The sequence below is a fragment of the Macaca fascicularis genome, chromosome 20, assembly GCF_037993035.2.
Source record: "Macaca fascicularis isolate 582-1 chromosome 20, T2T-MFA8v1.1".
In the NCBI taxonomy this organism is placed as follows: domain Eukaryota; kingdom Metazoa; phylum Chordata; class Mammalia; order Primates; family Cercopithecidae; genus Macaca; species Macaca fascicularis.
Window position 1 is genome coordinate 83,785,063 of NC_088394.1, and position 27,532 is coordinate 83,812,594.

The following is a 27,532-nucleotide window of genomic DNA, read 5'->3' on the forward strand; positions in this document are numbered from 1 at the left end:
TTCTACTATGTTGGCCAGGCTGGTCTTGAACTCCTGACCTCAGGTGACCCGCCCAGCTCGGCCTCCCAAAGTGCGGGGATTACAGGCAAGAGCCACCGCGCCCAGCGATGATCCAGGTCTTTAGACAAACTCAACCAATTGTCAACCAGAATATGTTTAAATTGACCAGGCACGGTGGCTCACACCCATAATCCCAGCACTTTGGGAACTTTGGGAGGCAGAGGCAGGCGGATCGCAAGGTCATGAGTTCAAGACCAGCCTGGCCAACGTGGTGAAACCCCATCTCTACTCAAAATACAAAAATTAGCAGGGCATGGTGGCAGATGCCTGTAATCCCAGCTACTTGGGAGGCTGAGGCAAGAGAATCACTTGAAAGTGGAAGGCAGAGGTTGCAGTGAGCCAAGATCATGCCACTGCACTCCAGCCTGGTTGGAAGAGCGAAACCCTGTCTCAAAAAAAAAAGAAGAAAATGTTTAAATTTACCTCTAGCCTGGAAGCCCCCCTCCCGCTTTGAGTTATCCCGCCTTTTTTAAAATGTACTTGATTGGTATCTCATGTCTCCTTAAAATGTATCCCAACCAGTTTGGGCCCATGCGGTCAGGACTTCCTGAGCCTGTGTCACGGGCGTGGCCTCAACCTTGGCAAAATACACTTTCTAAATTAACTGAGGCTCAGATTTGCTGGGTTCACAACCCTTAATTGAAGTCAGGCTTGCTGGGGCTGCCTCACACCTGTGAGTCCCCTGCCCGGCTGGTTCTCAGTTGTAGGGGAGAAATGTCTGCATCTTTTAACATAGCAAGGGTCCTTGCTTCTTCCGGAGGTTTGTTTTTGAAAGCCATGCTTTGGCTATGCTCAGAGGTTAGCTTTCCCTGCCTGCATGCTTGACAGGGTGGGGCTGCCCTGAGTACAACCAGAAATTCCGTTCTGTTTCCTGATAGATAGGTGTGTGGGGCAGCCACTCAGTGAGTGTTCGGCCTGGCGTAAAGACTCTTGCCAGTCACGGAAGATGACTGAGGCAAGTCTCCACCATTTTAGGTTTAAATGCCAACATTAGGGACGCGCACCTGGGAGACTGGTCTGTGCCTTTATCCGAAGATGATTTTGAGGGCTTCAATATTGAAAGGGGGAAGGGCAGGATATTGGGAAATACACAATTTTCATGTGAGGGGGTGGAGGAAAAGTCACATTTTTGTCTGGTTCGGTGACTCTGCGGTTTAAGATACCGAAGACAGGGCAGTGGAAACAATGAGATATGCATTTGCCTCAGGTGGGCGGAGGGACGACTCAGTTCTGCCCCTCGTCCCAGCACATGTGAAGATAAGCTATCAGTTCACATTGCCAGGGTGAACTTTAACAGAAGCGCTTTAGGGTGAAGATCTTGAAGCCCACAAGGAATTTCCTTATGGGCAAAATGTGAGGGAGGTGTGTAGCTTTTCATCATGTTTTTTTTTTTTTTTTTTGAGATGGAGTCTCACTCTGTCGCCAGGCTGGAGCGTAGTGTGTCGATCTCGGCTCACTGCAAGCTCCACCTCCCAGATTCAAGTGATTCTCCTGCCTCAGTCTCCCCAGTAGCTGGGATTACAGGCACCTGCCACCACACCGGCTAAGTTTTGTAGTTTCAGTAGGGATGGGGTTTCATTATGTTGGCCAGGCGGGTCTGGAATTGCTAACCTCAAGTGATCCACCCGCCTCGGCCTCCCAAAGTGTTGGGATTGCAAGTGTGAGCCACCAAGCCCAGCCAATCTTTTCATCTTTGTAGTTATTTGTTCCTCAATAATTTGGAACCGACACAGGAGGCTGGTCCGCATGACACAGTCGCTAGCTTCACTTTTCCCTTTGGTTAGCGAGTGTGGGGTCCCAGGATTTATGTTCCTTTCACACTTTCTATGCCATTTAATTTTTGTAGCAACCGTAGTTAGTCCTCATTTATGGTTGGAGAAAAAGGGCAGTTCAGTAAGTGGCCAAGCCTGGCTTCAGACCCAGGGCGGGCCTTTAATCCTCGTGGCAATGCTGATGGCCACAATGACGGTGCCACTTACATAGGCAGCCAGATTCATAAGCACGTGAATTCTCCCAGTTAAAAGAGAACTTTGGCCGGGGGCGGTGGCTCACGCCTGTAATCCCAGCACTTTGGGAGGCTGAGGTGGGCGGATCACGAGGTCAGGAGTTCAAGACCAGCCTGGCCAACATGGTGAAACCCCGTCTCTACTAAAAATACAAAAATTAGCTGGGCACGGTGGCAGGTGCCTATAATCCCAGCTACTCGGGAGGCTAAGGCAGGTGAATTGCTTGAACCCGGGAGGCAGAGGTTGCAGTGAGGCAAGATCGTGCCACTGCACTCCAGCCTGGGCAACAGAGTGAGACTCTGTCTAAAAAAAAAAAAAAAAAAGAGAGAACTTCATTTCAGCTGCTCCTGGTGGCACCTTGAAAGCCTCATTGCCTCTTCACTGGAAACATCCACCGTTCTGGTTAGAGAAAAGGCACTCATGACTTTCCTTCACCGAATCCTTCTAGCTTCTGAAGTTCGTATGGGGGAACGGTAAACAGTGGCCATGCCTGCAAGTAAAATCCGAAGCCCTGCGATTGCTCAGTAACAGCTAGAAGCAAGGTTAGAGATTGCAGGGCCAGATTTTTTGCTTAGGTTCAACTAGATAAAATAAAAATAGACTTTGTGTGCGTTTCAGGCGCCGTACTGACGACCGGCCACCAGGAAGGGCTCCGCCCCACTTCTCAGCTTTGGCCCCAAAGTTAGTCTTGTTGCTGCTCTCAGACGTGTTCTGTGTGTCAAAGATGACTTGGAGGTTGGGTGCTGTGGCTCACGCCTGTAATGCCAGCCCTTTGGGAGACCAAAGTGGGAGGATCTCTTGAGCCCAGGAGTTCAAGACCAGCCTGGACAACAGAGGGACCCCATCTCTACAAAAAAATACAAAAATTAACCTGTTGTGGTGGTGGTGCACCTGTAGTCCCAGTTGCTGGGGAGGCTGAGGTAGGAGGATCACCTGAGCTTGGGAAGGTTGAGGCTGCAGTGAGCTGAGATCACGCCACTGCACTCCAGCCTAGGCAACAGAGTGAGACCCATCTTGGGAAAAAAAAAAAAAAAGATGACATGGAAGCAACAGTAGAAGTCGGGGTCAGAGTTCAGGCCTGTCCATCCGTGGATGATGGATAAACCCAGTGTAGTCCGCCATCCCTTGGAGCGTCATTCAGCCGCACACAGGAAGAAGCACTGCAACGTGCAGGACCCCTGAAAACACTGGGCTGCGTGAAAGGGTCAGTGACCATGCGTTGTATGATTCCGAGTGCACAAATGTCCAGGACAGGTGGATCCAGAGAGACGGACGAGATTCGTGGCTGCTTAGGGCTGGGGGCAGGGGCGATGGAGAGTGAGGGCTGAGTGGATGGGGTCTCTCTTTGGGGTGATGAAATGTCGTGGAACTAGATGATAGGGATGGTTGCCCAACACTGGGAGTGACCACCACGGATCTGTACGTGTTTAAATTACTAACGGTTAATGTTATGCTATGTGTGAACTTTACATCCAAAAACTAAAAGCAGTTCAGGCCTAGAATTGAAGGGTCCTGGGTTCAAATCTCACCTCTACCACTTGCTGATTAATGTGGCACCAGGTGAGTGACTCAGCTCAGCTTTCGAAGTCTCAGTTTCCTGTTCTGTGAAGCAGGGAGACACCTGTGCCCGCCTCCTGGGGGCCAGCGGGTAGAAGACCCTGAGCCGCTGGCATTGCCATCACTGCAGAACTGTGCTCCCGGGGCTGGTGGGTGGAGGACCCCAAGCTACTGCTGTCATCCTCACTGCAGAACTGTGCTCCCGGAGCCAGCAGGTGAAGGGCCCTGAGCTGCTGGTGTTGCCATCACTGCAGAACTGTGCTCCCGGGGCTGGCCGAATGCCTGGCTTCTACCCTCAGACTTTCTTTCCAATGTGTGTGGAGGGGTTGGTGGACACAGAGGTGGGGACGCAGCAGTGCACGGACAGCCCACCTTTCAGCAGGACAGACAAGTGTCAAAAAATGACAGCCCCATTACTGCTGGGCACCGCTATGTGCCAGGTGCCATCTGGGGGCTCAGTTCAGACTGAGGGAACAGGAGAAGCAGGTGTCGAGCAGGTGGTGTAGGGCCAGCGGGGAAGGGTGCCCTCAGGCCCTGGGGTGGGAGGGGCCGATATCCTGGTCGGCACAGAGTGGGCTGCCAGGAGAGGGCAGGGGCAGGGGGACAAGAATGTGAATTCTGTCCCAACGGGGCAAGGCTGAGGGGATTTAGCTGGGCACATGGCCTGCTCTGAATTGAGCTTGGTTCTCTGGAAGGTCAATGGGAGGACGTGCTGGGGACGGGGAGGAAGCCGGGGAGGAGGCAGCGGCGGCTGGGAACAGGCGATGCTTCTCACACATGCATATCTTTATTAAACGAGAAAATAACATACAAGCAAAGGGAGGAAGCCTTGAACCTTAAAAGTTGGGCCAGAAATTCTATAATACAATCGGAAGCTGCAATCTGGTCCCAGGGAGAGTCTGTCCCGTAGAGCCGCAGACATTGGCCGCTGTCCCTGGGGCGGGAGGGAAGCCTCCTGTTTGTTTTTTGTCCCGTTGCTTTGAGGGTTGAAATCAATGTCTTTTCCTCTGGGTGTGTTTGTGGTTTCATCTCCGTGTGTCCAGGCTCCGTTGGCTTCCCGGGAGTATCTCCACATCTCAGGATTAACACCAGTTTTTAAAAATAACTGACAAAGGCCATTTTTCAGGAGACAAAGATGTTCGTGCACGCAGAGGGCCCCCCGTGTCGATATGGAAAATGAAGGTCAGCCACTCCCTGCTTCTCTTGGTGTCTTGTTGGACACGATGTCAACGTGGAGCGGGTAGAACGGGAGCCCAGGGCCCCTCTGGCCTCTTCGACCTTTCTGTGTCCCCAAGTCCCCATGGAAATGGGCGGTCCATGGAGAATGGCTGTATAGCTTGCTCTCTGCCCCCATCCCAAGCTCCAGATTCAGAGACTACCCCCTCCATTGACTGTGTCACCCCTTCCCCACCAGAGAAACGGGCTGTTCTCATACTGCTGCAGGAAGCTCAGGCAAGTGCCTTCCTCTGGCCACTGCTTCCATCAGCGTGAACTGCCCAGCATTATAGGATAAGCTTTCTCCTGGGTTTTAAAGTTCAGGACTTTCTCTCTTTGCTGCACTTTTTCCTTGACTAATTGCACAAATCAGAGAAGGCAAGAGTAAAATGCTGCCTATCCCTTGGCCTGGGGGGTCAGTGACAAGTTTCTCAACTTCTCAAGTGAGCCTCAGTTTCCAAAACCAGGGATGATTTTGTAGAACTTGTCACAACTCAGTGGGAGTGCTGTGGCCCTTATGCCCGATGACACCATCCTGTCACTTTGGGAGCTTCCTAAAACACCGTTCCCCAGACCAACGCTGCTGCAAGCTTCTGGGGCGTGGGCTGGGCCCAGCATGTCAGTACGACCCACAGCGGGACTGGAGCTGCTGAATGCGCACAACACACTTCACCCCGGGCCTGGTTCAGGAGCGGGCAAGGCAGCCATACACCCTATCCTTCAGCAAACTCCTCTTGATCGATGGATTCTAAGTCAGGAGCATCAGTTAGAGGCAGAACTGAAACGTGCCCGTTTCCCAGCTTGGTGCTATCCCACTTCCACTTTGACTCCTTCCACCCAACCCTCTTTCACCCAGCATCACCACCAAATGTGACCTCCTATAAAGAGCCAGAAACTTTAATTTGGTGGGGGCAGGGGGTGGAGTCTCACTCTGTTGCCCAGGCTAGAGGGCAGTGGCACAATCTCAGCTCACTGCAACCTCCACCTCCCGGGTTCAAGAGATTTCTGGCTAGTTTTTGTATTTTATTATTATTTTTTTTCTTTTTGAGACAGAGTCTCGCTCTGTCCCCCAGGCTGGAGTGCGGTGGCCACCATCTCGGCTCACTGCAACCTCTGCCTCCCAGGTTCAAGCAATCCTCCTGCCTCAGCTTCCACAGTAGCTGGGATTATAGGTATGTGCCACCATGTCTGGCTAATTTTTCTTTGTGTTTTTAGTAGAGACGGGGTTTCACAATATTGGCCAGGCTCATCTCAAACTCCTGACTTCATGATCTGCCCACCTCAGCCTCCCAAAGTGCTGGGATTACAGGCGTGAGCCACCGTGCCCAGCCTGAGTTTTTTTTTTTTTTTTTTAAGATGGAGTCTCACTCTGTTACCCAGGCTGCAGTATAGTGGCGTAATCTCAGCTCACTGCAACCTCTACCTCCAGGGTTCAAGCATTTCTCCCTGACTCAGCTTCCCAAGTAGCTGGGACTACAGGTACATGCCACCACGCCCAGTTAATTTTTTGTATTTTTTTAGTAGAGAAGGGGGTTTCACCATATCGGCCAGGCTGATCTTGAACTCCTGACCTCGTGATCCACCCGCCTCAGCCTCCCAGAGTGCTGGGATTACAGGCGTGAGTTGCCACACTTGACCTAATCTACTTGTCATTTATTCTTTATCTCCCCTGTTTCCTTCAGAAACAGATTAGCATCTGTTTTCTGTGCTTATCTGACCCAACATAGGTAACGTAAGGTTGGAAGATAACATGTTTAGGTTGATTGCAAAACTTTCTCTCTTCTGGCAGGAATATTTTTTAATGCTGTGAAAATAAAAATACTGGGCCAGGCTCGGTAGCTCATCCCTGTAATCCCAGCACTTTGGGAGGCCAAGGTAGGCAGATCACCTGAGGTCAGGAGTTCGAGACCAGCCTGGCCAATATGGTGAACTCCATCACTACTAAAAATACAAAAAATAATAATAATAATAATTAGCTGGGCATGGTGATGGGCACCTGTAATCCCAGCTACTTGGGAGGTTGAGGCAGGAGAATCACTTGAACCCGGGAGGCAGAGGTTGTAGTGAGCCGAGATTGTGACATTGCACTCCAGCCTGGGCAACAGAGAGAGACTCTGTCTAAAAAAAGGAAAAGCAAAATACTGATTCAGATTTTTTTCCAAGCAAGTAATAGGTAAAAAGAAACCCAAACTGGCTTACAAGAAAGGGCACCCGTTGGGTTGCAAAACTGATCAGCTGCAGCCATTGGTATAAGCTTGATCCGGGCCAGGCGTGGTGACTCCTGCCAGTAATCCCAGCACTTTGGGAGGACGAGGTGGGCGGATCACCTGAGGTCGGGAGTTCGAGACCAGCCTGACCAACATGGAGAAACCCCGTCTCTACTAAAAATACAAAATTAGCCAGGCATGGTGGCACACGCCTGTAATCCCAGCTACTTGTGAGGCTGAGGCAGCAGAATCGCCTGAACCCGGGAGGTGAAGGTTGCAGTGACTCCAGCCCAGGTGACAGAGCGAGACTCCATCTAAAAAAAAAAAAAAAAAAAAAAAAGAGTGAAAGGCAGCCCCAGAGTGGGAGAGAAGAGATTTGTAAAATGGGCAAAGGCCTTATAATTGGAATATATAAAGAACTCCTAAAAAATCAGTAAGAAAACCATAGACAGGGCCGGGCGTGGTGGCTCAAGCCTGTAATCCGAGCACTTTGGGAGGCCGAGACGGGCGGATCACGATGTCAGGAGATCGAGACCATCCTGGCGAACACGGTGAAACCCCGTCTCTACTAAAAATACATAAAAAACTAGCCGGGCGAGGTGGCGGCGCCTGTAGTCCCAGCTACTCGGGAGGCTGAGGCAGGAGAATGGCATAAACCTGGGAGGCGGAGCTTGCAGTGAGCTGAGATTCGGCCACTGCACTCCAGCCTGGGCGACAGAGCGAGACTCCATCTCAAAAAAAAAAAAAAAGAAAACCACAGACAGCCCAAGAGAAAAATGGGCAAATGTCTCAAGTAGGTATCTGGTGAAAGAGGAGATGCAGATGGCCAATGAATCTGCACAAAATACTCATCATGGTTAATCATTAGGGAAATGTAAATGAAATCCGCAGGAGACACCTGGGCACAACCTCCAGAATTCACACAGTGACCCAGTGGCAAGGACAGGAACGACCACTTTGGAAAACTCTTTAGCAGCACAGCCAAACCTAGCCTCCCCACTAAAAATGCGCTTTGCTCAGAACCCAGCAGCAGCTCCAAAGTCTCCACCCAGCCTGTGGTGCCCCAGTAACCACCCTTGCCTCCCATGCCTCTCTCCTCACCCCTGCATTTGGCTGCCCTCACCCTCTGGCTGTACCTTGAACACCCGAAGGGCACTCCTGCCTCCAGCCTCTACCTGGAATTTTCTGCCCTCATGTAGCCATGTGGTTCACTCCTCCCTCGGTCTCTGCCCAAATGGCCCCTGTAGAAGAGACCTCACCACCCAGCCATGTCCTCTCCCTGTGACTTGCTACCCCAGACTTTCTGTGTTTATGCATCATTGTCCACCTCCTTTCATCAGAGTGTGAGCTCCGCAGGCAAAGGCTCTTCAGACCTGAAGCAGTCTAGGCTCCGTCCCCAGAGTCTAGAATAGAGCCTGCCACATAATTGGCGCTCAATAAATGTTATATAAATTAATGGAAACCGTCCTGGCACCAGTGGTAGCTCTCTTTCCACCAAAGGAATGAGCTTGCCAAGACAGAGACAACATCATGAAAGAAAGACAGAAAAGCCACGCTCAGACCCATCACTGAGTTCTGGATCAAGTCTTTTTTTTTTTTTTTTTTTCAGACGAAGTTTCGCTCTTGTTGCCCAGGCTGGAGTGCAATGGCGCGATCTTGGCTCACTGCAACCTCTGCCTCCCAGGTTTAAGTAATTCTCCTGCCTCAGCCTCCCGAGTAGCTGGGATTACAGGCATATGCCACCACACCCAGCTACTTTTGTATTTTTAGTAGAGACGGGGTTTCTCCATGTTGGTCAGGCTGGTCTGGAACTCCCGACCTCAGGAGATCCAACCGCCTCGGCCTCCCAAAGCGCTGGGTTTACAGGTGCGAGCCATCATGCCCAGCTCCTATGTTATTTTTTAGGAGCTTTGTTGTTTTACTTTTCCTGTTTAGATCTATGATCAGTCAGAAATTAATTTTTGTGTGTGCTGTGAGGTAGGGGTGTGAGGTATGGTGCGAAAAAAGATTCATGGTTCCCCATTTGGATATCCAGTTGGCTGGGTGGGGTGACTTATGCCTGTAATCCCAGCACTTTGGGAAGTCAAGCAGGAGAACTGTTGGAGCCCAGGAGTTCAAGACCAATCTGGGCAACATAGTGAGACCCCGTGGATCGACAGATGAATTGGTCAATCAATCAATAGATAGATAGATATCCAAATTATCCAAAACTATTCACAGAAAAGCCCATCCATTCCCTACAGCATGACTCAGGGATCACTAATGTGTGGAAGCTTCTAGACACGCTATCCTTTTTCGTTGGTTGATTTGTCCTTCTCTGACAGGTACCACATTATCTTAATTACTATAGCTTTTTATTTTTATTTATTTATTTATTTTTTGAGACAGAGTCTCACTCTGTCACCCAGGCTGGAGTGCAGTGGCATGATCTCAGCTCACTGCAACCTCCGCCTCCCGGGTTCAAGCGATTCTCCTGCCTCAGCCTCCCAAATAGCTGGGATTACAGATGTGCACCACCACACCCAGCTAATTTTTGTGTTTTTAGTAGAGACGAGGGTTTACCATATTGGCCAGGATGGTCTCGATCTCCTGACCTCATGATCTACCCGCCTTGGCCTCCCAAAGTGCTGGGATTACAGGCGTGAGGCACCGTGCCCGGCCAGGAGTTCTCACAAGGAGGAGGCAGAAGCTGTAAAAGCAAGGAAAAGGATCCTCCCCTAGAGCCTCAGAAGGAAGCAGCCGTGCGGACGCCTTGGTGTCAGGCTTCTGGCTCACTGAACCATAAGAGAATCAATCTCTGTTGTTTTAAGCCACCAAGTTTGTGGTACTTTGTTACAGTGAAACTAAGCACCCTGCACCTGCCTTGGGTGCCATGACACACGCTTCCATCCTGCGTTATGTTCCCTATGGTACTTACACATCTTTCTTTCACTTGCAGCTGAAAAGTGTATCAACTAAAGCAATAACCCCATTCTCTCTTTTTAATTTCAGAAGTCACGTACAATCACATTGTGAAACCTGGGAAACAACACTTCCTTCTTTCAAAGTCAGTTCTGCTATTCATGTGGACCTAACGTCTCAAGGATCTTGTGCCCTCATTAGTGGTCTGGAAGGATGCCCAGACCTTCCGGTTCATCAAGGGTTGAAGAGGGCGATAGTTGTTCACCATCATCTTCTCCTCTTCACCGAGTGCAGAAAACAGGAGAGAACGAAATGCAGAGAGCTGGAATAGAGGGCAGCCAGGGTGAGCTTGGTATGAGTGCAGAGTGAGCCAGCCCCTGGGTGTCCCTCAGGCCTTGTGTGGTCCCCTCTCATGCTGAATCAGGGTTGCCCGAAATGACCAGTAAATGCGGTGTAAGGGACAGTGTGTGCAGAGCCAGGTTATAAGAGGCATTGCCGCTTCTGCTTGGTCTTTAGGATCACTTGCTCTGGGGGGAAGCTGGTCGCCATATTGGGAGGGTACTCAAGCAGCCCCGAGGAGAGGCCCATGGAGAGAGGAACTGAGGCTCCCAGCCAACTGCCAGCACCAACTTGCCAGCCACTTGAGAGGGCCAACCTTGGAAATGAATCCTCTAGCCCTAGTTGAGCTTTCTACAGTCCCAGCTGACATTGGGCTACAACTCATGAAAGATGGTAAGCCAGAGCCACCCAAATTCACAACCCATGGAAACTGTGGGAGAAAATAAATGATTGGTTTGTTGTTGTTGTTGTTGTTGTTGTTGTTTGACACAGTGTTTTGTTCTTGTTTCCCAGGCTGGAGTGCCTTTGGCGAGATCTCAGCTCACTGCAACCTCTGCCTCCTGGGTTCAAGCGATTCTCCTGCCTCAGCCTCCTGAGTAGTTGGGATTATAGGCATGAGCCACCTTGCCCTGCTAATTTTTTTTTTTTTTTTTTTTGAGATGGAGTTTCGCCTTTGTTGCCCAGGCTGGAGTGCAATGGTGTGATCTCGGCTCATGGCAACCTCCACCTCCCAGGTTCAAGCAATTCTCCTGCCTCAGCCTCCCGAGTAACTGGGATTACAGACATGCACCACCATGCTCGGCTAATTTTGTATTTTTAGCAGAGATGGGGCTTCTCCATGTTGATCAGGCTGCTCTCAAACTCCTGACCTCAGGTTATCTGCCTACCTTAGCCTACCAAAGTACTAGGATTATAGGTGTGAGCCACCACACCCGGCCTAATTTTGTATTTTTAGTAGAGATAGGGTTTCCCCATGTTGGTCAGGCTGGTCTTGAACTCCTAACCTCAGGTGTTCCACCCGCCTCATACCCCAAAGTGCTGGGATTACAAGCATGAGCCATTGCACCTGGCCCAAATGATTGTTTTCTGAAGTCACTATGTTTTGGAGCTATTTGTTACACAGCAATAGATAACTGACACATATAATACAAATGCTAAAGTAACATTTGAATTTACTTTTCACTCAAGGAACTAAAAGACTACTTTTTATGACTGGGCACAGTGCCTCACGCCTGTAACCCCAGCACTTTGGGAGGCTGAGGTGGGTGAATCACCTGAGGTCAGGAGTTTGAGACCAGCCTGGCCAACATGGAGAAACTCTGTCTCTACTAAAAATACAAAATTAGCTAGGTGTGGTGGGGCATGCCTGTCAGCTACTTGGGAGGCTGAGGCAGAAGAATCACTTGAACCCAGGAGGCGGAGGTTGTGGTGAGCTGAGATCATGCCATTGCACTTCAACCTGGACAATAAGAGGGAAACTCCATCTCCGAAGGAAAAAAAAAGACTTTTTATGTATCATCTCACTTATTCACAAAATATACTTATGAACTCTGTGAGTTAACTCACGCATTCAATTAAATTCAGAAGTGAGATTATGTCTACATGCTGACAGCGTACTGAGCCAGTTAACCCTGCGCGATGATCACGTGCCCCCTAGAGTTGTGTTGTGCACGGTGCACGTGGTCTCCTGGGCCCTGACCACGGTGTGCTCATCCACATTTGTGGTCTGCACATTTGTTGACTGTCTCAGAGAGGCAGCCTTTCTCCTCCCCTGGAAAACTCCCCGCCTCCCAGGACATGTGTACCCTGCCTCCCTAGCTCCCCTGCTCAGGATAAGGGGCTTCTGCCCTGCAGTTTTACATGACACTGGCCACCCTGGCTTAATACTATTGGTTTTGCTTCTACTTTCCTGCCAGACCGCAGTGTTCTGAGACGAATGCCCTGTTCCTGTGCCGCCCCTCCACACCTGTCCCCCTCCCACCCTTTCCTGGCGGCACAGACCCAGAATGGGCACTCGTCACATATATGCTTGTTGAGTGGCATAAGGGTCTTGCTGACAAGGGGCCACCTTCAACCAAAGCCTTCCCCATGTCCGACGGCTCTGCTTCGGAGGCAGGCAGATATTCTGCATCCCACATCTCCAAGTGCAAATGACATCACGCCGTAATGAGTAAACAAGGGAATATTTTCGCAGACCCAGGAGACTGAAAGACCCTCACCCGGAGCCCTCGGAAAGAGATGAACCAGAGGTGCTAAGTCCTGCTGCGACTGCTGAGAAACGTCTGCCGGGTGGGGGCGGGGCATATAAGCAGCACACCTGTGGTTCTAAACTGCCTTGGACAGACAGAATTGTTACGGATTCTTAAGATTTCCAGAAAAAGGCCGGGCGCGGTGGCTCAAGCCTGTCATCCCAGCACTTTGGGAGGCCGAGACGGGCAGATCATGAGGTCAGGAGATCGAGACCATCCTGGCTAATACGGTGAAACCCCGTCTCTACTAAAAAATACAAAAAACTAGCCGGGCGAAGTGGCGGGTGCCTGTAGTCCCAGCTACTCGGGAGGCTGAGGCAGGAGAATGGCGTGAACCTGAGAGGAGGAGCTTGCAGTGAGCTGAGATCCGGCCACTGCACTCCAGCCTGGGTGACAGAGCGAGACTCCGTCTCAAAAAAAAAAAAAAAAAAAAAAAAGATTTCCAGAAAAAAATGATAGTATAAACTTTTATTTATTTTTTGTTTTAATTTTTTTGAGACAGAGTCTCACTCTGTCGCCCAAGTTGGAGTGCAGTGGTGCGATCTCAGCTCACTGCAACCTTCACCTTCCAGGTTCAAGTGATTCTCCTACTTCAGCCTCCCAAGTAGCTAGGACTACAGGCGCATGCCACCATGCCTGGCTAATTTTTGTATTTTTATTTATTTATTTATTTATTTATTTGAGATGGAGTTTTGCTCTTGTTGCCCAGGCTGGAGTGCAGTGGTGCGATCTTGGCTCACTGCAGCCTCCACCTCCTGGCTTCAGGTTATTCTCTTGCCCCAGCCTCCCAACTTGCTGATATTACAGGCATGCACCACCACGCCTGGCTAATTTTGTATTTTTAGTAGAGATGGGGTTTCACCATGTTGGTCAGGCTGGTCTCGAACTCCTGGCCTCAAGTGATCCGCCTGCCTCGGCCTCCTAAAGTGCTAAGATTATAGGCATGAGCCATCACACCCAGCCCAACAGTATAACTTTAAAAAATGTATACAAGTATTATTAACTAATTTTCGGGAAAAAAAGCAATGAAACTATTTAGATAAGAAAAAGGAGGGCCGGACGTGGTGGCTCACGCCTGTAATCCCAGCACTTTGGGAGGCCAAGGCGGGCGGATCACGAGGTCAGGAGATTGAGACCATCCTGGCTAACATGGTGAAAACCCATCTCTACTAAAAAATAGAAAAAATTAGCCGGGCATGGTGGTGGGCACCTGTAGTCCCAGCTACTCAGGAGGCTGAGGCAGGAGAATGGCATGAACCCGGGAGGTGGAGCTGGCAGTGAGCCGAAAATGTGCCACTGCACTCCAGCCTGGGCGACAGAGCGAGACTCTGTCTCAAAAAAAAAGAAGGCTGGGCTCGGTGGCTCATGCCTGGAATCCCAGCACTTTGGGAGGCCAAGGTGGGAGGATCACCTGAGGTCAGGAGTTCAAGACCAGCCTGACCAACATGGGGAAACTGCGTCTCTACTAAAAATACAAAAACTGGCCGGGTGTGGTGGTAGGCGCCTGTAATCCCAGCTACTTGGGAGGCTGAGGCAGGAGAATCGCTTGAACCCAGGAGGTGGAGGTTGTAGTGGGTTGAGATTGTACCACTGCACTCCAGCCTGGGCGACAGAACGAGACTCTGTCTCAAAAAAAAAAAAAAAAAAAAAGAAAAAGGAAGAAAAGAAAAACCATGCAGACCTTGGGACAACTCCCATGAATGCCTTGTGTTTGTGTGCGATAGATCAGGGCGCTGCTCAGAACATGCTCGCTGTGATCATCGGAACCGCTGTCCAATCTCAACAAGCTCCTGCTTCGATTGGAAATTTTTTCTTGTGTAAGAGTGCCCCAAAGGCATGAAAGAATATAACTCCACAACGCTCTTATGCAGCATCTTAGAGATGCTGCCAAGCAAGAGAGATGCCTTCCATGAAGTGCCATCATGCCAGTTACGGGCACAGCTCACCTGGCTTGGGGCCACTTCAACGGGCTCCTTCTGGATGATCCAGGTGACCGACTCGGTCAGCGGCGGGGTGGTGAGCGAGCCCGCATAGGTCCAGTAATCCCGGCAGGTGGGCAGCAGACTGGAGGGGTTGAAGGGGCCCACGGCCGCCCGCGCGTCCTGAGAGACCAAGAAGCACAGGCCGTGTCAGTCCTCAGGCGAGACTAGGAGCTTCCATCTTATCTCAGCACGTGAGGCCTTCACGGCACTTGGAAGGAAGTGCTTTCCCCGAGATAAGGCCACGAGGCCACTGCTGTCACACTTGGAAGCAGTGATGAGAAAATATGACCCTTCTATACAGAGCAAGGATTCCTGCCAACTTACATTGGTGGGAATTACATTACTTTACACCAGCTTACGCTGGTGCTTACATTTTTCCTTTTGAAGTCATTTCTTGGCCGGGCGCAGTAGCTCGCACCTGTAATCTCAGCACTTTGGGAGGCCGAGGGGGGTGAATTACTTAAGGTCAGGAGTTCGAGACCAGCCTGGTCAACCTGGTGAAACCCTGTCTCTACGAAAAATACAAAAATTATACAGATGTGGTGGTGGGCGCCTGTAATTCCAGCTACTCAGGAGGCTGAGGCAGGAGAATCACTTGAGCCCGGGAGGCGGATGTTGCAGTGAGCGGAGATCACGCCACACTGTGCTCCAGCCTGGGCAACAGAGTAATACTGTCTCAAATAATAATAATAATTAATAAATAATACAGATAAAAATAAAGCCATTTCTTTTTGCATACTTTGGCTGCAAAAAATATTACTTTTTATTGTGATAAAATATACAAAACGTAAAATTTACCATCTTAACCTTTTTTTTTTTTTTTTGAGATGGAGTTTTGCTCTTGTTGCCCAGGCTGCAGTGCAATGGCGCCATCCTGGCTGACTGCAACCTCTGCCTCCCAGGCTCAAGTGATTCTCCTGCCTCAGCCTCCTGAGTAGCTGGGATTACAGGTGCCCACCACCACACTTGCTAACTTCGTATTTTTAGTAGAGACGGGGTTTCTTCATGTTGGTCAGGCTGGTTTTTGAACTCCCGACCTCAGGTGATTCACCCGCCTCAGCCTCCCACAGTGCTGGGATGACAGGCATGAGCTACCGTCCCTGGCCCATCTTAACCATTTTTAAGTGTAAATTTCAATGGCGTTAAATGCAGTCACATTGTGGTGCCACCATCTCCACCATCCGTCTCCAGAACTTTTCCATCATCCCAAACTCAAACTCTGTTCTGGGGACCTGATGTGGGTGTGATCCTGTGGTTTTTTTTTTTTTTTTGAGACGGAGTCTCGCTGTGTCTCCCAGGCTGGAGTGCAGTGGCATGATCTCGGCTCACTGCAAGCTCCGCCTCCCGGGTTCACGCCATTCTCCCGCCTCAGCCTCCCAAGTAGCTGAGACTACAGGCGCCCGCCACCACGCCCGGCTAGTTTTTTGTATTTTTAGTAGAGACGGGGTTTCACCATGTTAGCCAGGATGGTCTCGATCTCCTGACCTCGTGATCCACCCGCCTCGGCCTCCCAAAGTGCTGGGATTACAGGCTTGAGCCACCGCGCCCAGCCGATCCTGTGGTTTTTTTGTCTTCTGTGTCTGGCTTATTTCACTGGGCATATTGTCCTTCAGGTTTATCCACATCGGAGCATGTGTCAGGAGTCCCTGCATTGTTGCTTTTTTTTTTCCTTTTGAGACAGAGTCTCGCTCTGTCACCCAGGCTGGAGTGCAGTGGCGTGATCTCGGTTCACTGCAAGCTCTGCCTCCTGGGTTCACACCATTCTCCTGCCTCAGCCTCCCGAGTAGCTGAGTCTACATCCGCTTGCCATTGCGACTGGCTAATCTTTTATATTTTGAGTAGAGATGGGGTTTCACCATGTTAGCCAGGATGATCTCGATCTCCTGACCTCGTGATCCACCCACCTTGGCCTCCCAAAGTGCTGGGATTACAGGCACGAGCCCGGCCTATCTGAAGACATTTCTACTGCTACCTTACCAATGAGGGTATCCAGTATCTCCATGATTACCTTCATCTGTCCCCAAAAACTGTGCCTGCCACCCTGCGCGGCAGCCATCCAGAGACTGGCAGGCCTTGGCCTAAAGGTCTGGAGGGTGACTGACCTGCAAGACTCACAAGAGGGGAAGCCAACAGAGATACCCACAGATGGAGCGCTGTGCTCCTGGTGCCGACAAGAAAGCCGAGGCTGGGGCTGGGTCAGCAACCAAATTCCAGTTTAGAGGCGGATTTGCTCGTGGATGTGGCCAGCCACCTCAGTAAAATTAGAGAGGATTATTTTGCATTGAATACACTTACGGCCAAAAAAAAAAAAAAAAAAAAAAAAAAAAAAGCTTTAAAAAAAAAAAAAAAAAAAAAAAGAGTCGGCCGGGCGCGGTGGCTCAAGCCTGTAATCCCAGCACTTTGGGAGGCCGAGACGGGCGGATCACGAGGTCGGGAGATCGAGACCATCCTGGCTAACACGGTGAAACCCCGTCTCTACTAAAAAAATACAAAAAACTAGCCGGGCGAGGTGGTGGGCGCCTGTAGTCCCAGCTACTTGGGAGGCTGAGGCAGGAGAATGGCGTGAACCCGGGAGGCGGAGCTTGCAGTGAGCTGAGATCCGGCCACTGCACTCCAGCCTGGGCGACAGAGCGAGACTCCGTCTCAAAAAAAAAAAATAAAAAAAAAAATAAAAAAAAAAGAGTCGGGCTCTTACTTTGTCACCCAGACGGGAGTGCAGTGACGCCATCAGAGCTCACTGCAGGCGCTAATTCCTGGGCTCAAGCGATCCTCCTGTCTCAGCTTCCCAAGTAGCTATGACACCACACCAGGGTTTAAAATTAACTGTTTGTAGCCAGGGGGTCTTGCCATCTTGCCCAGGCTGTTCTCCAACTCCTGGGCTCAATCGATCCTCCTGCCTTGGCCTCTCAAAATATTGGGATTACAGGCATAAGCCACTGTGCCCAGCCAGCTCTTTTGGATATATACCCAGAGGTGTGTGATTGCTGAATCATAGGGTGGTTCTATTTATTATTTATTTATTTGTTTATTTATTTTGAGGCAGAGTCTCACTCTGTCTTCCAGGCTGGAGTGCCGTGATGTGATCTCGGTTCACGGCGGTTGGGCCTGGCCGCAACACAGCCCTCATCAGTGTCCCAACCCAAACAAGCACAACTCTGCACCTGCCCCTGGCTGTGGGACAAGAGTCCAGCTGGAAGTGACAGAGTCTCCGTCCGCAAGGAAGACGGCCTCCCAGCTCAACCACAGCACATTGACTTTGCTGGGCCCTGGCCTTCCGAGGTGGAAGCCGGCAACCCAGATGCCTTGGGCTTGTCTCCTAACATCAAGCAGTGAGGGTCAGGGTCAGGAGAGGCGGCTGAGCTACCAGAAGGAAGCCCAGGAGTGTCCACGCCGACAGACACATGTATCAGTTCTGGGCACACGTGTTCACGTTTGTAATTATCCAGCCAATTTTTTAAAAACAGCATTATAGGCTGGACGCAGTGGCTTATGCCTCTAATCCCAGCACTTTGGGAGGCCAAGGCAGGCAGATCATCTGAGGTCAGGAGTCGAGACCAGCTTGACCAACATGGCAAAACCCCATCTCTACTAAAAATACAAAAATTAGCCGGGCATGGTGGCAGGTGCCTGTAATCGCAGCTACTCGGTAGGCTGAGGCAGGAGAATTGCTTTAGCACAGGAAGCAGAGGTTGCAGTGAGCCAAGATCGCGCCACTGCACTCCAGCCTGGGCGACAGAGAGAGACTCTATCTCAAACAACTACAACAACAGCAATAAAACCCACAGCATTATTGTGATAGAATTCACATACCATGCAACTCTCCCATCTAAAGTGTACAACCTGGTTGGGCACAACGTCTCATGCCTGTAATCCCAGCACTTTGGGAGGCCGAGGTGGGAGGACTGCTTGAGGCCAGGAGTTTGAGACTAGCCTGAGCAACATAACAAGACCCTGACTCTACAGAAAATACAAAAACTAGCCAGGTGTGGTGGCGCATGCCTGTGGTCCCAGGTAGCTAGGAGGCTGAGGTGGGAGGATGGCTTGAGCCCAGGAGGTCGAGGCTGCAGTGAGCTGTGATCATGTCACTGCACTCTAGCCTAGATGACAAAGTGAGATCCTTTCTTAAAGTAAGTACATAAAAATTGAAGTGTACAGTTCTACGGTTTTGGGTATATTCATGGTTGTGCAGCCATCCCAAGTCAATTTTAGAACATTTTCAACACCTCAAGGAGGAAGCTTGGTACTTTTTAGCTCTCGTCCCCACCCCCGCCCTGCTGCTTCTGTCTCTGTGGGTTTCATAGGAACTGAGTCATGTAACATGTGGAACATTTGTGTCTTGCGTCTCTCACTTAGCATGGTGCTTTTGAGGCTCACCCACACCACAGCGTGAGTTAGAGCTGTGTCCTTTCTGACTGCCAAATAACATCCCATAGCACGGTCTAGCTGCGTTGACATCCCATTGCATGGTCTAGCTGGGCTGCGAAGGAGCACACTACTTGTGCACATGGGTAACAGGTGGGTGTGCAGTGAGATGCCAGTCTATGCGCATGGGTAACAGGTGGGTGTGCAGTGACTCGTCGGTCTGTGCACATGAATAACAGGCGGGTGTGCAGTGAGATGGTCTGTGCACATGGGTAACAGGTGGGGTGCAGAGACACGTCGGTCTGTGCACATGGGTAACAGGTGGGTGTGTAGTGAGATGGTCTGTGCACATGGGTAACAGGCGGGTGTGCAGTGAGATGGTCTGTGCACATGGGTAATAGGCGGGTGTGCAGTGAGGCGTCAGTCTATGCACATGGGTAACAGGTGGGTGTGTCCTGAGATGTCCGTCTCCTCCTGCCCGCCACACGTCCTCGCTCCCAGGGCACAGATGTGCCAGTCACTTTCTGAGCAACTACTTCAAATCTTCAGAACAACCCTTCGAGAAGTATTTCTGGTTTACTGATAAAGACAGACAGATATAAACAACTTGCCCAAAGCCACGTTGCCAGTCAGGGCCACTGAGGCCTGGCCCGTTCCGAGGTGCGGGCTCTTCCCTCCGTCCCCAGGGCTGCAGGAATCAGTCGGGGGAGCGGCAGGCCCCAGCCATTCCTCTGCGTGCAGGTTTCTTGCCAGTTAAGCTTTCTAGTCTTGGGCTGGGAAGAGGATGTCTGTGTGTTGCATCATCGTCCCTAGGAGCTCCTGTCCTGTCTCTAAGATGCATGAGGGCTGGCGCTGCTATGTGGTTACAGAAAGCTGCTCTCCCCCGGGTCCCCAAAGCAAGTCAGGGCCCTTCCTTTATGCGTGCGGTGAGCCCAGATGGCTAGAATGGGACACTGGTGAGCACACCAATGAGCCTGAGACCATCACATCTATTATCTGAGCATGGATGGACGAGCTACCCGTAGAAAGCACCACAGCCTTTGCTGGTGGAAGTGGGTCGGTGACTTGTTCCACTTTTCTTTTCTTTCTTTCTTTTTTTTTTTTTTTTTTTTTTTTTGAGACGGAGTTTTGCTCTGTGCCCCAGGCTGGAGTGCAGTGGCGCGATCTCGGCTCACTGCAAGCTCCGCCTCCCGGGTTCACGCCATTCTCCTGCCTCAGCCTCCCGAGTAGCTGGGACTACAGGCGCCCGCCACCTCGCCCGGCTAATTTTCTTGTATTTTTAGTAGAGACGGGGTTTCACCGTGTTAGCCAGGATGGTCTCGATCTCCTGACCTCGTGATCCGCCCGTCTCGGCCTCCCAAAGTGCTGGGATTACAGGCTTGAGCCACCGCGCCCGGCCTCTTTTTTTTTTTTTTTTTTGAGATGGGGTTTCGCTTTTGTTGCCCAGGATGGAGTGCAATGGCACGATCTCGGCTCACCACAACCTCTGCCTCCTGGGTTCAAGTGATTCTTCTGCCTTAGCCTCCCGAGTAGCTGGGATCACAGGCATAGGCCACTACGCCTGGCTAATTTTGTATTTTTAGTAGAGATGGGGTTTCTCTGTGTTGGTCAGGCTGGTCTCAAACTCCCGACCTCAGGTGACCTGCCTGACTCAGCCTCCCAAAGTGCTGGGATTATAGGCATGAGCCACCGCGCCCGCCCTATTCCTTGTTTTGTCTTCTTTCTCTTAGACAGGACCCCACATCTTATGAGTGTCAAGCCCCACCCAGCGTAACTCCACCCTTGCCCTGTCCTCTTGGAGCCTCAGTTTCCCCAGGTGTATGATGGGCGCATGGTGGCTGTAACGGGCTTCCGTCAGTCCCTGCCACACGGGCATGGGGCTCAGTAGGTGCTGCCCCTGCTGCTGCCAAAGCTGAAAGAGCCTCCACAAGGGCATAGAGCCGTTCCCTGGATCCCCTGGACCTGATGGGCTGTTTCCGGCTCCACAAGGCAGCCAATTCCCCTGTAGCCCTGACTCTTGCGAAGGCAGGGACGAGGGGTTCCCCAGCAGCCTGAGGAGCTTGCAGCTTGTCCAGGCATGGAGGGTGGGGACCCTCTGTGGGCAGTGTTGGCCAAAACTTCTGGCTACGGAGAGAGGGTCAAAGGTGAAGCCTCGAGGTCTCCATTCTGGGATTGTGTGCCTAGGGTCACCGTGGCCACACTGGGGCTGTGCCTCACGCTGCAAGCTGTGTGCACAATGACAGGTCGGCACTGGTAGGGGCCTGTGCAGACGGGATGGCGCTGGGAGTGGGGGGGTCCGGGCTTCCTGGCAGCGCCTGCTGTGGTTTTGGTTACAGACTCCGCCCGTGTTTCCCTCTAAGCTGCTGAAAAGCTCAGAGATGCACAGCAGGGGCTGGAGCTCAGCCTGAGTTCTGACTGAATGTGGGAGGGGGGTGCTGGGACGGTTGGGAGTTCAGGCTGCATGAACCCACTTCCTGGGTTTAAAAACGGGCTCTTCACCTGCCAGCTGTGTGCCCGGGGCAAGGCCTTCTTTTCCTCTCTGAGCTTTGGTTTCCCTGTGTGCGGAACAGAGATGAATCACAGGCCCTGCCCCACGGAGTGATTGGAAGATTCAGTGTGATAATTTGTGTGGAGGGCTGTCGTTTCTTTGAACCCCTCCCACCAAGGTGTGGGGTGATATCCGCTTGCCCTGAGCCTGGGCAGGTGCCTCTGGCAGGAGTGGCGAACAGGACGCCGCAGGAGCAGTGCTTTGTGACTCTGGAAGCCGGGGCAGAAAAGGACATCGTGTCCATCTGACTCTCTCTGGAAATGCACCCTTGGAGCCCTGAGCACTGCGTAGAAGCCAGCTGGGTCCCCAGGAGCGACCGTGGCAGGGATTCCTGGAGGGTCCCTGCTGAGTCAGTCCCACAGCAGGGCCCAGACCAGCCTGGAACCAGAAGAGATGATGGGGACTACGTGACTCTGGTCTTTCCTGCCCTAGTTCAGGACAGTTTGTTCCTTAACTGTAGGAAACCAGGAAAGCAGCCCAGAAGCTGCAGTGAGCCCGTCCCTGGGTGAGGACTGCTGAGTTCTTGTGGGTGAGTGGCAGAGCTGGGATTTGAAGCCAAGGCCATCTGCCCTTGAGCCTGAGGCCACCACAGCCCTGTCCTGCCCTGCACTGCCCTCCAATAAGGAGTTAGATTCAACCACACTTCTAGCATTTTCCATCACAAGGCCATCATTCTAAAGTTTCATGGACTCCCAAAAGGTGATAGCTCTCTCTGGGAATCAGCTGACTGAAAGCACCCGTAGCAACAAAAAGCGATTTTAACCTCAGTGATTGGGCTGGTGGATTTTCGTTTTGTGACGGGCAGCAGCAGCCTGTGTATTCCACAGCAGATGTATGTGTGTGAGGGCTGGCCACAGCTGGGCCTTGAACTCAACTGCACGTTTAACCAAGAACCAGACATGATCCTTATTCTATTACATTGTAAGAATGCGTCTCTAGTGTGGATTTTTTTTTTTTGAGACGGATTCTCGAGCTGTCGCCCAGGCTGGAGTGTAGTGGTGCCATCTCGGCTCACTGCAACCTCCGTCTCCCGGGTTCAAGCAATTATCCTGCCTCAGCCTCCTGAGTAGCTGAGATTACAGGCATGTGCCACCATGCCCAGCTAATTTTTGTATTTTTAGCAGAGATGGGGTTTTGCCATGTTGGCCAGGCTGGTCTTGAACTCCTGACCTCAGGTGATCTGCCCACCTCGGCCTCCCTAAGTGCTGGTATTACAGCTGTGAGCCACCACGCCCGGGCTACTGTGGATGTTTAATATCTCCATTTCACAGGTAGGAAGCTGAGGCTCAGAGGTGCACAGCTCAGCAGTGGTGGATCAGGGCTCTGGACCCGGGAGTCCAACTGTAGGGCTCTCTGGTACACTGTGCTATGGGAGAGGCCCCCAGAAGTCCTAGGCTAGGAGCCTCTAGACTAGAGGGTTGTTCAAGTCTCTTCCCACTCCCTGGCCCATGAAGCACAGACTCTTTCCCCCAAGGCTGGTCCTTTTACCTCCTAAGGTCTTTTTTTTTTGAGACGAGTCTCGCTGTGTCACTCAGCCTGGAGTGTAGTGGCACAATCTCGGCTCACTGCAACCTCCACCTCCCAGATTCAAGCAATTCTCCTGCCTCCGCCTCCCAAGTAGCTGAGATTACAGGCACCCGCCACCATGTCTGGCTAATTTTTGTATTTTTAGTAGAGATGGGCTTTCACCAAGTTGGCCAGGCTGCTCTGGAACTCCTGACCTAAGGTGGTTTGCCTGCCTTGGCCTCCCAAAGCGTTGGGATTACAGGCGTGAGCCAGGGCACCCAGCCTCTTAAGGTCTTTTAATTTATCAAGGGTCTAACTCGGCCAGGTGCGGTGGTTCACGCCGGTAATCCCAGCAATTCGGGAGGCCAAGGCAGGCGACTCACTTGAGGTCAGGAGTTCAAGACCAGCCTGTCCAACATGGTGAAACCCCGTCTCTACTAAAAATACAAAAATTAGGCAGGCATAGTGGTGGGCACTGGTACTTCCAGCTACTCAGGAGATTGAGGCAGGAGAATCGCTTGAACCTGGAAGGCGCAGGTTTCAGTGAGCCGAGATTGCGCCATTGCACTCTAGCCTAGGCGACAGAGAGAGACTCAGTCTAAAAAAATAAAATAAAATAAACAGTCTAACTCTTTATTTTCAGCTGAGGAGATGAGCCCAGAGATCAGCATCAGGACCAGAGCTGAGTCCCCAATGGCACTTCCTCCCCTGTCCCTGGCATCATTCCTCCCCTGCGGTTTGCCTAAAAAATTCTGACTTACCCCATGGGGAAGAAATGCTCCAGAACCTTCCCCGGGAGGAACACAGCCCTTGGGTAAAGGGTCCTTCACAGCCAACTCTTTTCTTTCCCATCAAGAGGTGGGACCACCTGGAGTGGGAGGTGGCTGCTGGCGGGGAAAACATCCCCTCCCCAGGTTTCCTCTGGCTGTGGAGCCGCGCAGAGGAAGAGGATGGGGCGTCAGAGCTCTCAGAGCTGTGGCCTTGTGGAGTTCCTGAGCAGGCAGATGGGGCGGCAGGGGGTGATCTTGTCCCAGTCCCAGGAGGCCGCCCCAAAGCCAGCATCAAGGCGAAGGCCACGCACAGATCAAAAGGCTCCTTGAACCGCGAGGAAGGGCTGGCCCCAGCTCCAATTGGACCAGCCCGCACCATTGTTAACACAGGTTGAAGCCTCATCCGTCCGCACATCTGAGGCTTGCGTTGACTCCTTCCGCCCTGGAATTCTTTTGTTTGCTGCTGAATAAATAAACTACATTTCTTTGGAATTTCCCCTTCTCCCTCAAAGCCTTTTCTCAGCTGATCTTGGAGAAAGGCAACACTCTTGTCCCAGCCATCTTTTCGAGCTATGCTGGATGCAGGGAAGCGTATGGAGAGATGGACGGAGAGCTGTGGTTTGGGCAGGTTTCTCTCTGCCCTTGGGCTTGGGGTCGGATAGGGACTGTTTTAAGTTCCTTCCCAAGGAGAGTGCTGGGTGGTACACGGGTCAACATTCGTATGTTATTACTTAGGGATTTGTTTCAATATGTTTTAAAACAAATTTTATCATTAGTGAATATCATCACCCAGAACGAGGCTAAAAATTTTTCGAGCTAATCAATTTAAAGAAAAATATTAGATTGGACGCGGTGGCTCATACCTGTAATCCCAGCACTTTGGGAGGCCGAGGTGGGTGGATCATGAGGTCAGGAGTTCAAGACCAGCCTGGCCAAAATGGTGAAACCCCGTCTCTACTCAAAATACAAAAATTAGCTGGATGTGATGGTGGGCACCTGTAATCCCAGCTACTCGGGAGGCTGAGGCAGAGAACTGCTTGAACCCAGGAGGTGGAGGTTGCAGTGAGCCGAGATCATGCCACTGCACTCCAGCCTGGGTGACAGAGTAAGATTCCATCTCAAAAGAAAAAAGAAAAAAAAAGAAAGGAAGAAAGAAAGAAAGAAAAATATTAAATAGATAGGCTGGGCACAGTGGTTCATGCCTGTAATCCCAGCACTTTGGGAGGCCGAGGCAGGTGGATTACCTGAGGTCAGCAGTTTGAGATCAGCCTGGCCAACATGGTGAAACCCCATCTCTACTAAAAAATACAAAAATTAGTCGGGTGTGGTGGCACGCATCTGTAGTCCCAGCTACGTGCGAGGCTGAGACAGGAGAATTGCTTGAAACCGGGAGGCAGAGGTTGCAGTCAGCCGAGCTCGCACCACTGCACTCCAGCCTGGGTGACAGAGGGAGACTCCTCAAAAAAAGAAAGAAAGAAAGCAAGAAAGAAAAATATTCAGTAGAGAGTAGTCCCATTGGCAGGCAGATATGTCAAACATTTTCAGGATCCTGCCTGCATGGCTGAATTTTGGGAACTTCTATCGAGCCCAACACCCTTATTTTACGAAGAAGGAAACAGGGTCCCAGAGCAGTGATGATGCATTTGAAGTCAGAGAGAGCCAGCTGTGGACACACGAGCGTCAGCCCTGTGGAATCACGTTTCCAGAACTGGAACCACGGCCCCTTGGCGCGGCTCTTTCCATTGCGTTGTTTCTTTTTCCTTGTAAATGAATCGCTGCACTAAACAATGTTGCTTGTCACATGATGCTGATTTCTTTCTTTCTTTTTCTTTTTCTTTTTTTTTTTTGAGACAGGGTTTCACTCTTGTTACCCAGGCTGGAGTGCAATGGCACGATCTCAGCTCACTGCAACCTCCACCTCCAGGTTCAAACGATTCTGCTACCTCAGCCTCCTGAGTAGCTGGGATTGCAGGCATGCGCCACCATGCCCGGCTAATTTTGTATTTTTAGTGGAGACGGGGTTTCTCCATGTTGGTCAGGTTGGTTTCAAACTCCCGACCTCAGGTGATCCACCGGCCTCAGCCTCCCAAAGTGTTGGGATTACAGGCGTGAGCCACGGCGCCTGGCCTGCTGATTTCAAATATGCAGCTTACCTTATGTTTTATTTCCGGCAAGATGTCCACCAGCCTCTGCAGCGTCTGATGATGGGCCCCGAGCTGCATGGCAGACACAAGAGGTGTTAGCTGAAAAGGCAGTGGATGGGAGGGAAGCTCAATCCACTGTAAATACACCACAATTTAAAAGCAATCCTTGGCCAGGCATGGTGGCTCACGCCTGTGATCCTAGCACTTTGGGAGGTCGAGGTAGGCAGATCATCTAAGGTCAGGAGTTCGAGACCAGCCTGCCCAATATGGTGAAACCCTGTCTCTATTGAAAATACAAAAATTAGCTGGGTGTGGTGGCACACTCCTATAGTCCCAGCTACTGGGGAGGCTGAGGCAGGAGAATCACTTGAATCCAGGAGGTGGAGGTTGTAATGAGCCGAGACTGTGCCACTACACTCCAGCCTGTGTGACACAGCGAGATTCTGTCTCAAAAAAAAAAAGCAATCCTAATGATGGATCACCACTTTTTTCATTAGGAGAACTACACCATAGCAAGCGATTACCTTTAAAAACACACCTATCACGGCCAACCCATTCTCTCCCACGACAGCTTCCTGGTAATTTTGGTATTTCACAGAATTCCAGTGAACTAAATGCAGCTGAAACACAGTGGAAAGAGAACTTAAATCGATCAGCAAGAAGATAGTCACTTCCCTTTCTAAATGGCTGCCCTATGTGTCCACTTAATCATAATGAAAGGGCCAGGCGCGGTGGCTCACGCCTGTAATCCCAGCACTTTGGGAGGCCGAGGTGGGAGGATTACGAGGTCAGGAGTTCGAGACCAGCCTGGCCAACATGGTGAAACCCCGTCTCCACTAAAAATATAAAGATTAGGCCAGGCACGGTGGCTCACACCTGTAATCCCAGCACTTTGGGAGGCCAAGGTGGGCAGATCACAAGGTCAGGAGATTGAGACCATCCTGGCTAACACGGTGAAACCCCGTTTCTACTAAAAATACAATACATATACTAAAATAATATATGTAGAGAGCTAGGCACGGTGGCAGATGCCTGTAGTCCCAGTTACTTGGGAGGCTGAGGCAGGAGAATGGCATGAACCTGGGAGGCGGAGCTTGCAGTGAGCCGAGATCACGCCACTGCACTCCAGCCTGGGCGACAGAGCGAGACTCCATCTCAAAACAAAACAAAACAAAACAAAAACAAAGATTAGCTGGGCATGGTGGTAGGTGCCTGTAATACCAGCTACTCAGGGTGCTGAGGTAGGAGAATCACTTGAACCTGAGGGGCGGAGGTTGCAGTGAGCCGAGATGACGCCACTGCACTCCAGCCTGGGCAACAGAGTGAGACTCCATCTTGGAAAACAAAAAAACAAAACCAGAGGCCTCCAGTTAAGTTTGAATTTCAGATAAGCAGTGAATAACTTTGTAGTGTAAATATGTCCCAAATATTGCATCTTCCTGATGTCAAGGCACTTGACCTTGACCCTCATCCATGTCTGCATTTGACACTCCGCCTTTGGTTTTCCTGTGGTGGAAACATGGATCTGGAATCGTGTTCCAGTCTCTGTGTCCAAATTGGCCAGGTGACAGGGATTTAAATCGGGGTCAGCACAGGCTGTGGAAGGGGCTTTCTGAATTGCTGGCAAGCAAGAGGCAGAACTGTGATCTGGGTCCGGTTCCCCAGCTGGGCGTTCCTGTGGTGAGA

At 51.1% G+C, this 27,532-nt stretch overlaps 1 protein-coding gene across 6 annotated transcripts in view; it reads right to left on the bottom strand.

Annotated features, from left to right (window-relative positions):
- Positions 1 to 4,394: 4,394 nt before the first annotated feature.
- Positions 4,395 to 27,532, bottom strand: part of CA5A (carbonic anhydrase 5A) — a 57,102-nt gene continuing 33,964 nt past the window's right edge. For 2 of the 6 annotated variants that reach the window (XR_012428681.1, XM_005592744.5), the window contains 4 exons: positions 26,371 to 26,466; positions 25,856 to 25,918; positions 14,481 to 14,636; positions 10,012 to 10,268 (listed from right to left, as the gene is read on the bottom strand). Coding sequence is in view for 5 of the 6 variants with exons in the window: in XM_005592744.5 (XP_005592801.2) it covers positions 10,116 to 10,268; positions 14,481 to 14,636; positions 25,856 to 25,918; positions 26,371 to 26,466 (468 nt within the window). In the remaining variant the exon portion in view is untranslated. Of the gene's footprint in view, positions 4,784 to 10,011; positions 10,269 to 14,480; positions 14,637 to 25,855; positions 25,919 to 26,370; positions 26,467 to 27,532 lie in introns of those variants that run through there. The other 4 variants (XM_045382018.3, XM_045382016.3, XM_045382017.3 and 1 more) reach the window with 4 other exon arrangements.